General features: G+C 37.0%; 1 protein-coding gene across 2 annotated transcripts in view; it reads left to right on the plus strand.

Annotated features, from left to right (window-relative positions):
* Positions 1-1,097, plus strand: part of ASCC3 (activating signal cointegrator 1 complex subunit 3) — a 253,509-nt gene extending 252,412 nt beyond the window's left edge. For both annotated transcript variants that reach the window (XM_079780725.1, XM_079780724.1), the window contains exon 42: positions 61-1,097. In XM_079780725.1, the coding sequence (XP_079636851.1) occupies positions 61-208 (148 nt within the window). In that variant the 3' untranslated portion in view covers positions 209-1,097. The remainder of the gene's footprint in view (positions 1-60) is intronic.
* The last annotated feature ends 11,202 nt before the right edge of the window (positions 1,098-12,299 follow it).

The following is a 12,299-nucleotide window of genomic DNA, read 5'->3' on the forward strand; positions in this document are numbered from 1 at the left end:
TGGAATATGACTGTGATTGGCAAGGGGGTTTGATATCTTTGTTCTATTTTTCTATTGTAGGTATATCTACACCCTGTATTTCATGAGTGACTGCTACCTTGGCCTAGACCAGCAGTACGACATTCATCTCAACATCACACCAGCGAGCATTTCTGCACAGGTCAACGAGGAGATCTCCGATGCCTTGACCGACCTGACGGTGAAGTAACCTGACCCCAGCAGTTATTTGAAAGAAGTGGTTAAGGAGTCTGGCTGTTTAGTCACCTAGACAGAGTCGAATTACTTGATGTTTGCCTTGGTGGAATCAACTTCTGACCTCAGGACACCCAGGAAATTGACAGTGGCTGCAGTCAGTTTCAACACAAGTTAACTGCGGTGGCCTTTTTAACAAATGTTGCCTTTTATAATGTTGTCTTCATGGAATTTCTTATATGTAAAATCAATACTCCTGTAGGAGAATCAATTTATGTATATTGCGATTATTATATAGGAATTATCAATCAAATTTTACATTGCACAGTGTACTGTTTACAAGAATATTAGCTTCTTTTTTTTTTTTTCTAAGGAAAACTACACTGAGACATGACAGTGTTAGAATTTGTTGTGACAGATTTCTAACCCTGCAGCTTAAAGTATGTGAGATACCTGTATGGTGGCACACAATGTGTCTCATTAACAAACTTTATACTTTGCCATCTGTAGAAATAATTTCCAGAACTTCTTATAGTCATAAATGTTAATAATATATGAGTGAGGTAAAATCACATTACAGAGCTCAATGATGAAAACAGAATACACTGACCTTAGAAAATGTAGATACTGTAACTAGTGGAAATAAAATATTTAGATCGCCACTTGAAGACAAGCTGACTCAGTTATTCCTCCTGCTTTTTTTCCATCATATTACTTACTCGTCTGTCCTTATTCCCTTCTATGTCAAAACTTCACTTCCACTTTTTTCTGATATATTTATTTATACAAGGAGAGAAGTATAGTGCGATTTGTGTTGCATCATGTAAAGACCACTCTTTGACTTTACTTTCTTCAGGATGGCTCCGAGGCAAACAGAAAATTTTCGACCCCTACAAGTAGGTTTTCACCTGTGGTAAAGGAAATTTTAAAAGGCTTTCCGAAACCAGAACATATTGCTTGTGTTTATATTTACCTTCTTCTCCGAGAGAGAGAGAGAGAGAGAGAGAGAGAGAGAGAGAGAGAGAGAGGAAGAAAAGGAAGGAAGGGAGGAAGGAAGGAAGGGAGGAAGGAAGGAAGGAAGGAGGGAGGGAGGGAGGGAGGGAGGGAGGGAGGGAGGGAGGGAGGGAGGGAGGGAGGGAGGGAGGAGAGAGAAAGAAAGAGAGAGAGAGAGAGAGAGAGTAGAGTGTGGGTACCAGGTATTTACTTCCCAAAATTAAAGCTAAACTCATGAACACACCAAGGTCATGAGGTGTCTGAAGTTCACTTCATGTAAAGAGGTCTTCCTGCTTTTTCTTTGGCAGTTTATTTCCTAATTAAAATTCATACCTTAGCCACTTACTTCTCCAGTCCATACAGGAACCTGAGGAGAAACAATTTCGTAGTCTTTATGTTTATCAGTGCATTCCTTTTAGAGAGCAGGTAGGTTTGGGGAGCTGGAAGATCTGTTTCGCCAGATGTGACACAGGGCCTGGGACCAATAAGAAAGAATTTCTGTTATGTCCATTACTGAAAGGAAAAATGTGACTAGTTAAAATTAATCTTAAGTCAAAAGTGATTAGTTTACAACAAGCTGCAGAAGGCACTAGTAAGGCAAGGTACACTTGCATGGAAATGTTGACCTTATAACAATAAGTGACCAATGCTATTTGCATTACTTCAAAATTCTAATGTTAAGTGTACATTATAACAGGACAGGTGCCAACATAATCAGATTAATTCCATATTCCTGTCCAAATTCCTCTGGAGTTTATCAACTCTGTTAGAAGTTCCAGTCAGATATGCATTCCAAGTACTATGTTGAGTAGTTTGATATCCACATGAATCAGAGACATGTCCTGCCCTCAAACAAGGCAGCCTGGTGATGAAATAAAATGTAGCTAACTATAATAAAGTAATTGCAGCAGTGAATTATTATTCAGAAAAAATAATTTAAGGATATCTAGGCAGAATTGTGAAGGCAGAGATGAAAGAAGAGAATTCCAGGTAGAACAGTAACAAGCTGTGAGTAGACCCGAGCCTAAGGTGTCCAGTTAGTCTGCATTTTCAGACTTGAAAGGGAGTGACAGGTGCGAAGGATGGAAAAGTCTGTGACATGACCTTGAATTAGAGGGTAAGGACTGCAAATCTCATGTGCATGCAATGAAATTCTTTGGCAAAGCCCCAGAGAAGATTATGACAAATTCTGAGAGTAGGACGGGGAATCAGTCGAGACATGAAATAGCCTACTCTTGTAGAGATCCCAAGTACTCTCAGACTCACCAAAACAGGCTACTTACCCAACCTTCTTATGTCAACATAGGAAGAGAGACTTAAGATAATAGCTAGCTTTATTATGGTGATGACATTATTTATGGAAAAGAATGAAATATGTTTATATATCAATGTATCCTGGGTATTACTAGTATTTTAAAACTTCAAATTATCGAAACTTTTTAGCCTGAGATTCTGGCTCCCTGTGTTCTTTCACCAGAACCCTGTCTTTTCTTCATCACCACTACTAAATATTTACAGTGAAAGGATCCCCCAACAGGAACTACATATGATTGAATAATATGAACTGATAATAACTTTGGGCCTTCTCTCTTTCAAAAATAATCCAAAATGAGTAGGCAAAAATTATTTCACGAGACAGCTTCTTTAAAAGAATAGCCTGAATTGACTATTTTTAATTTATTGGGGTGACATTGGTTAATGAAACCATACAGTTTTCAAGTGTACAATTCTATAACACATCATTTGCGTAATGCATCGTGCGCTCACCACCCAAAGTCAAGTCCCTATCCACCAGCATTTATCCCACCTTTGCCCTCTTCCACCTCCCCTTTTCCTCCGGCAATCAGCCTACTGTTGTCTGTGTCTGCCTTTTTCTTTTTTTTCTTTTTGCTTAATCCCTCACCATTTTCACTGAACCACATCAACACCCCTCCCCTCTGCCAGCTGCCAGTCTGTTTATGAATCTCTTTTTGTTTGTAAAGTTAATTTTGTTCATTAGATTTCCCCATATACATGAAGTCATATGGTATTTTGTCTTTCTCTGACTAGCTTATTTCATTTTTTTATGGCGAATAGTATTTCATTCTGTAAATGTAACACAGCTTTTTAATCCACTCATCTACTGATGGGTACTTGGCTGCTTCCAAATCTTGGCTATTGTAAATAACGCTGCCATGAACATAGGGGTGCATATATTCTTTCAAATTAGTGTTTTGGGTTTCTTTGGACATATGTACAGAAGTGGAATTGCTGGGTCATTAGGCAGTTCTATTTTAATATTTTGAGTTAACTCCATACTGTTTTACGCAATGGCTGCACCAATCTGCATTCCCTCCAACAGTGCACACAGGTTCCCTTTTCTCTGCATCCTCGCCAACACTTGTTTATTGATTTATTGATGATAGCCATTCTGACAAGCATGAGGTGATTTCTATTGTGGTTTTAATTTGCATTTCTCTGATGATTAGTGACATCAAGCATCTTTTTATATGTCTATTAGCCATTTGTATGTCCTCTTTGGAGGAGTATCTATTTCAGGTCCATTGCCTTTTTTTAACTTATTTGTTTACTTGTTTGCTTTCTTTTTTAAATATATTTTTATTGATTTCAGAGAGGAAGGGAGAGGGAGAGAGAGACAGAAATATCAACACTGAGAATTATCGCTCAGCTGCCTCCTGCATGCTTCCCACTGGAGACTGAGCCCACAACCCGGTCATGTGCCCTGACCAGGAATTGAATTGTGACCTCCTGGCTCATAGGTGTCCGATGCTCAACCACTGATCCAGCCAGCTGGGCGATTGTTTGTTTTCTTGATGTTAACATCATTAAAATGTCCATACTACCCAAAACAATCTATAGATTCAACGCAATTCCTATTAAAATATCAATGGTATACTCAGAACTAGAACAAATATTTCAAAAATGTATATGGAACCACAAAATACCCCGAATAGCTTCAACAAACTTGAGAAAGAACCAACTTGGAGGTATCACACTACCTGATAGCAAACTATACTATAAGGCCAAGTAATCAAAACAGGGTGGTACTGGCATAAAAACAGGCATGTAAAGAATAGATAGCTCAGAAATAAAATCACACCTTTATGGTCAATATTTAACAAAGGAAGCAAGAACATATAATGGGGTAAAGATAGTGTATTCAGTAAATGGTGTTGGGGAAAATTGGACAGATACATGCAAAAAAATGAAACTAGACCACCTCCTTACTCTATACACAAGAAAAAACTCCAGATGATTAAAGACTTAAATATATCGGGAAACCATAAAAATCCTAGAAGAAAACATAGGCAGTAAATTCTCGAACATTTGTCATAGCAATCTTTTTTCTGACATGTCTCCAGGGACAAGGGAAATAAAAGAAAAACAAATGGGACTACATCAAACTAAAAAAGTTTTGCACAGAAAAGAAACAACAAAATGAAAAACAACACACTGAATGGAAGAACATATTCACCAATGATACATCTGATAAGCCAAAATGTATAAAGAACTTATACAACTGAATTAACTTTTAAGTCTTTCCATTGACTTTAAAGATGTGTATTGAGTCCTTAGGCTAACTTTTTTTTTTTTTCTGTTTTCAGAAATCTAAATTATAAATCTAAGCGACATAAGGAGATAAAAATTTTGAGTTTAATGAGTTCTAGTTATATTATTTCAAGGTTCTCAAAAATCCTGAGATGGTATTTGATGCCAGATTTTCCTGGAAGCCTGTTTTTCAAGTGATGGAGGATGGCTACAATGACTTCTGGGAAGAGTTATTCCCACAATTTCAGCCTCAGTTCTCTCACTTTTCATCCTGGTACTATTTTTGCAAAATAAAGTTCTTCAAATTTGAGACCTTTAAGTGAGATTTCAAGGATTCTACTTTGATTGACCTTCATCCCAAGTCTTTTGCATGTCAATTTGACAAAGATCTTGGGGTGCTATTAACATGTTGGGTCCAGTCTCACCCAAAGTAAGCTTTGGGCCCAGACAGCCTCATCTGAATGGTTACTTAATTTTTTTTGTTTACTCTTCAATTGGCCTGCAATTTGGAGAATAATTTCTAAATGCATTTGATTAAAGTTCACAAGTATTACTGTGTCTGTTAATTAATGTTAAGCAGTTCATTATGGAAACTTCCTGGAGAACATAATGGACTGTAAATCAGACCATGTTTGGCTGAACAGAAGCATAGTACAGCCTTCTAATTAAAGGGTCTTTGGATCCCCAAACCCATGTTTCCTTACTCTTGACTTATTATCTGTATCCTTGATTTTATTAGAACTTGTTAAAAACCATGTAGATGCCATGCCTATTCATTGAAAACAAGTATAATCATTTTAAATGATTGCAGTCATTGATTCCAAGTTTTATTGGAAGCAGTTTTTAACCAGTTAACTGCCACGCGTCCAAAACGGAAACCATCCCCACACGCCACGATAGATGCTTACGGTGTACAAATGGTTAATGATTTGAAATTATCAGGGCTGATCAAAGATTAATTATATTCCTGAGCTTACCATCCTTTTCGTCTTGGCATCAGAAGACTGTACTTTGCAGTATGTGGAGGATTGTTCCAGCCCATTTTGAAACTCCCTACAACCAAGGGCCAATATCTCCAAGTGGCCTCCAAGATGCCAACTTTCAGGGGAAAAGACAGCTTCTGAAATAGCCGAATACTCCCTGCGAGTGAGAAGACTAACACTGAGTAGCGCTGACTGCCATCAAAATGAAACTGCTTTCCCCGTGGCCTGTAAATCAGCACCAGAGACAATCGGAAAAGGAAGATTGCAAAAATGTTCTTCGTGGCAATACATCAGAATTGATGCATATTTCCTCAGCCAGCCTGAAGGGACAACATTTATTTGGATGTATACCGGTAAGTTCTACCTTTGTGACTGCTTTTTAGTCAAATTGGTGCAAGCGTTATTATTAGAAACAAAAAAAATACCAATGGACCAGCAAAAAATCAAATGGGTGTAGGCGAGTATTGAGACCTTGCTCCCCAGTGTAGGTCATCAGTTTGTCTTAAATAAACTCTTGTAAGAAAATCTCAAAAATAAAAATAAAATGGATGTAAATTACAGGAGAAAGTTTTCATTGGAAAAAATTCACAATATGATTATAAAATAATGAATAAGCAAGCTACTGATAGAGATCTTCATTCATCAAACATTATCTGCCTTAACATCATAGCTGTTTCTCCACTGGACTCCAAATCACACTGGATACACATCATGGCATACTTCTTTAAATACCTGAAATTGATACACCATGAAAGTGTGTAAGAGTCATTCTAACAAAGAATGCCAATAACTTCAACTGAGCTTTCAAATAAGCTCTTCTCATTACAATACAAAATGGCCTAATGATGGGCAGCAGGCCAGGAATGTGCATTTTCACCTGTTACTTTCACTGCTCATTATCAGAAAATATGCTCTATTTTCTATTACATCACAGTTTCCCCAGGGATCTTGAGGGAATAGTTATGGATTAGAAAGAAAAGCTGGGCTACCTATAGCTAGAGAAGCAGTCTTTATATTTTAGGGTTTTTTTTCCCCTTTCAAATGAGTTTCTGTAATGTTACCTTAGTTCTATTTGCTGATTCCACCACAGATTGGAAGATTTTAGGACAATATATCTGATCAACTCTCTTTTGTTCCATTGTCTCACCTATGAAACAAGGAATGCCTGTCCAGGCTTCCTCCCAGAGTAGTTGGCTCCATCATGACAAGAAGAGCAGTGAACTTCATCACGGCACACACCGTGCCTGGCACAGCAAGGGTCTTTATCAATTTTGAGTCAATCATGTATGAGAAAATTCTTAGAAAATGATAAAGAATTATGAAAAGGCAATAATCAATGGAAGTTAACGTGCTGAATTGTAAATAAACTCATCTTCAGGATTGATTTTATATGTCAGTGGGCAGTAGGCTCAGAGCCCAGCCCACCAAGAGCAAGAAGAGCTTTGTGCCCAGAAAGGGGTGCCCTTGTGCATATTCCACTCCTTGTGCTGTAGTGTTTCCACCTCTCCAGCTGCAAATACATGTACACTTTCCGTTGCAGCCCAGCACACATGTGGGAAGGAGAATTACTTCAGCGGAACTTTTCTGAGGAAACATGTTTTGACGGATAGTTAAGGGTAGATAGAAGCCCGGACAGTGGAGGAGAGGTCTGACTGCCTCATTTTACCCCTTGTGGGTTCTGGGACAAACTACCAGTTCACAACCTTGCCAGGGGCCATTCTGGGACTATTCTGAAGCACAACAGCTTCTGAGAGCAAGAACGTGGGGCACCTCACACTTTCACCCAGTGCTTGAATCGCAGGGTGTGTTGTCCTTAAAATCATTTGTGTACTTTCCTTAATATTGCAAGCAAACTTCACTTTGCCCAGTCTCCCTCTTTGCTCCCATGCTTGTATAAGCATGAAAATCAATTTAAGTATATCCAGTAAAAACCTAAGCCCTTTCCTCTTAAAAGCAAATATTTGATTTTTCTCAAAGAAATAACTATTTTTACACCATTTTATCCAACTTCTGAAACTCAGTTCAAGCCCAAAATAAGGAGAAAACAATACACCACCATCTTCTAATATAGTGCTGTTTTTAGCAGAAGCAATGAGAAAAATACAGACATCTTGGTAAAACCCCAATCTTATTTTCTGATACTTTAGAAAAACGCATGCCTCTAAAAACACTTTACCCTTCAAGTGGCCTTTGGAGAAACTGAAACATTGAAGAAATCCTTGGATTGCAGCAAATAACATTCTCCGTGGACAATTCTAATCAATTATAGAAACATAACTGTACCCAGATCATTTAATAGACCACAGTGATGGTCCTGGCTTCTGTCCATCTTATAAAATGCTGCAACTCATAAACACTGGTCCTGCTGCTGTTTGCAGCTCTCCAACCCAGAAAGATGTACTCTCAATTTATTGTTACTTTTCATGCTGAAAACGATTGTACATCTGCATCTTATATTTCAGTTTTCTCATTTCGTTATCTTTGCCCACTGTGTTAATTATTTTCGGATGCTTCATCCTATCCCCAAACAATATTTTAAATACTCATGAGAATGCAATGCATAAACATTGAATGTGTTAAAGACAGAGTCTGAGGTAATTCAGATTGAATTTAGGTAAATTGACTGGAATCAGCTTTTATTTAGGAAATCTTCTAGGGACAATTCTGACATATTTAAAATAACTAACTGTTCACTGAGATGCAATCTGCATGTGCATTCCAACAAATCCACGCACCAGCAATCAGACTGAAAACACAGGCTTTTAAGATGCTGGAAAACAGCTTAACAAGAGAATCAGAAAGATGATACCAATTACAGTAATCCAATACCTGGGGAAAAATTTCAGAACAAAAATTGTTTAATAAAATCAGCTAAAGATAATGAAACAATGATAAAATGTTAAAATGCAAAGGAAAATGTAAAGTACACCCAAGTTGTAATTACATGTATGTGTTATAGGTTCAGTAGGCAAAAAATGAGATCTGTTCCACCCTGGTAAACAGTGAGGGAAAGAGAAATGGTGACTGTAATTAAAAGTCAAATGTCTTGCATCAGTTTTTGGCAATGATTTCTTGGATATAGTACCAAAGGCACAGGCAACAAAAGGAAAAATAGACAAATTGAACTTCATGAAAATTAGAAACTTTTGTGCATCAAAAGACACTATTAAGAGTAAAAGGCAACCCACAGTATGGCAGAAAATATTTGCAAATCATGTATCTGATAAGGAATTAATATCCAGAATATATAGGTAACTCCAAAAACTAAACAACAAAAATAAAAACAACCTAATTCAAAAATGGGCAAAGGACTTGAATAGACATTTCTCAAAAAACATGTACAAGCTCATGAAAATATACTCAACATCACTAATGCCTAGAAAAATGCAAATTGAAACCACAATGAGATACCACGTCACACTAATTAGTTGGGGGGGAGGGGTGAACACCCAATAACAAAGTGTTGGTAAGGATGTGGAGAAATTAGAACCCTTGTTCATTGTTGATAGGAATGTAAAATGGTACAGCCACTGTGAAAAAATAGTATGACAGTTCCTCAAACAATTAAAACTAGAATTACCACATGATTGAGCAACTTTATTTCTGGGTATTTACCCAAAAGAACTGAAAGCAGGATCTCAAATATTTATACACCCATGTTCATGGCAGCATTATTCGAAATAGATAAAACATAGAAGTAACCCAAGTGTCCATCAACAGATGAATAGATAAGAAAATTGTGATATGTACATGTAATGGAATATTATTCAGCCTTGAAAGAAAGGAAGTACAGAAAGAAAGGAAATACAGAAATATGCAACAAAATAGATGAACTTCGAGGACATGATGCAAAGTTAAGTAAGAGTCACAAAAAGACAAATACTGTATGATTTTAGTTATATGTGGTACCTAGAGTAGTCAAATTCATGGAGACAGAAAGTAAAATGGTAGGTGCTAGGAGCTGGGGGAAAGTGGTAATGGGGAGTTAATAGGTATAGTTCTAGTTCTGCAAAATAAAACAAGTTTAAGGGATGGATAGTGGTGATGGTTGCATAACAATATGAATGTACTTAATACCACTGTATGTGTATTATGTGTATTTAGCCACAATTTTTTTTAAGTGTTATTTTTTAGGCAATGAAAACTAAGGATAAAATAAACAAATGGAACTACATCAAAATAAATAGCTTCTGCACAGCAAAAGAAACCATCAACAAAACAACAAGAAAGACCACTGCATGGGGGAACATATTTGCCAGTGCTATCCCAGATAAGGGTTTAATCTCCAAAATTTACAGGGAACTCATACAACTTAACAAAAGGAAGATAAACAATCCAATCAAAAAATGGGCAAAGGACCTAAATAGACACTTTTCGAAAGAAGATATACAGAAGGCCAAGAGACATATGAAAACATGCTCAAAGTCACTAATCATCTGAGAGATACAAATCAAAACAACAAAGGTAACACCTCACACCTGTCAGAATGGCTGTCATCAACAAATCAACAAACAACAAGTGCTAGAGAGGATGCGGAGAAAAAGGAACCCTCGTGCACTGTGCACTGCTGGTGGGAATGCAGACTGGTGCAACCATTGTGGAAAACAGTATGGAGATTCCTCAAAAAATTAAAAATGGAACTCCCATTCGACCCAGTAATCCTACTTCTGGGAATATATCCCAAGAAACCAGAAACACCAATCAGAAAGGACATATGCACCCCTATGTTCATAGTAGCACAATTTATAATAGCTAAGATTTGAAAACAACCTAAGTGCCCATCAGCAGATGAATGGATTAGAAAACTATGGTACATCTATACAATGGAATACTACACTGCTATAAAAAAGAAGGAACTTTTACCATTTGCAACAGCATGGATGGACCTGGAGGGCATTATGCTAAGCGAAATAAGCCAGTTAGAGAAAGATAAATATCACATGATCTCACTCATATGTGGGATGTAATGAACAACATAAACTGATGAACAAAAATAGATCCAGAGACTAAGAAACACTGATCAGACCATCCAACCTCAGAGAGAAAGCAGGGGAAGGGGGAGGAGTAAGAGATCAACAAAGGACTTGTATGCAGCATATTAGCATAACCATGGACATGGACACTGGGGCAGTGGGGGGTTTGTCCTAAGGGCAGGAGTGGCGGGGGGGGGGGGGTGTCAATTGGGAAAAAAGGAGACATATGTAATACTTTAAACAATAAAAAAAAGGAAATCTTCCAACATCTTTGAATCTAAGTATTATACAGTGAAGTCAATAAATTGATGGTATGCAAAGACTTTCTATGTCAAGCATCTCTCTTAAAAAAGAAATTTCTGTTTGTTTAAATGAGTCGAAAGAAATTTGCTCAATGTAAAACATTCAGATAAACTTCCTAACCTATCCTTGCTTTCTGAAAAGGAAAAATGTTTATCTCTAAGATTTAACTGTGTGTGTGTGGGAGGAATGTGGTCAGTACATGTAACAATAAAATGCAGGGAAAAATAATTGCAGGCTATTTAAAAAAGTGTTATTTTTTAAAAATCAAGTGTCTTGGATAAAAGATGAAGAATTACAAGAAAACCAAATGATACTCAAAATGTTTATTAAAATGGTTCAGGAAAATGCACCATTCAATCAGAATACCATATGTATAGGCAAAAGTGCAGATTCTAAATAGAAAACCTACCTGACCACTTTACCAGTTTATTCCATTGAAAATATATTTGAGAAACCTATTAAACACTAGATTTGAAAAATGTTTCTAGATACAAAAAAAATCCATATTAAAAAATGGATTGGAGCAGCTAATTTACATTCACTCATCCTTCCCTACTCCTTTTCCTGTCAGAATCCATACCCCTGAATTAGGTCAAAGTGAGGTCTTCTCGGAGTGAGAAGGTGAGACAGCATCCCCAACACAGCCCAAGACTTTGTACCTATGACACACTAAAAATTATCAGTTAGTTGAATAGTTGTCTCTTTGTGAAACCCACACCTCCAATAGTCAGTTCTCTCTCCCCTATCTACACTTGTGAAGTACTTGAACCCCACTCTTTGAGACCACAGGAAATGGTATGAAAACATTTTTATTATTATGTTTTGCTCATTCTTTTTATTATGAAATATTTCAAACATATAGAAAATGCTGAAAATAACAGCATGAATATCCTTGCACTGCCTCCCAAATGGGTTGAATTTTAACATTTTCCATATTTACTTTTTAAAAGAGCAATAAAACATTCTAGGTATAGTTGATATCCTGGTACTCCCTTCCCCAATCCTGTTCTCTCTTTGTATTCCAGAGCTAATTCCTAACTTGAATTATTATCATTCCTGTATGTGTTTTTATACTATTACTGATGTAAGTACATAAATTTGTTTCATGCTTTTACATTATCTTCACATTAATCCAAAAACAATATACAGCAGTTTTGTATCTAGCTTCCAAAATGGCCCCAATGATCCCTGCCTCCCAGTGTGTGCAATTCCTTCCCCTTGAATGATGATGAGACTTAAAGATTAACTTCTAATAAACAGAATATGTCCAAAGTGGTGCAATATCACTTCCAAGATTAAGTTATAA

Source organism: Cnephaeus nilssonii (assembly GCF_951640355.1).
Source record: "Cnephaeus nilssonii genome assembly, chromosome: 9".
Classification (NCBI taxonomy): Eukaryota; Metazoa; Chordata; class Mammalia; order Chiroptera; family Vespertilionidae; genus Cnephaeus; species Cnephaeus nilssonii.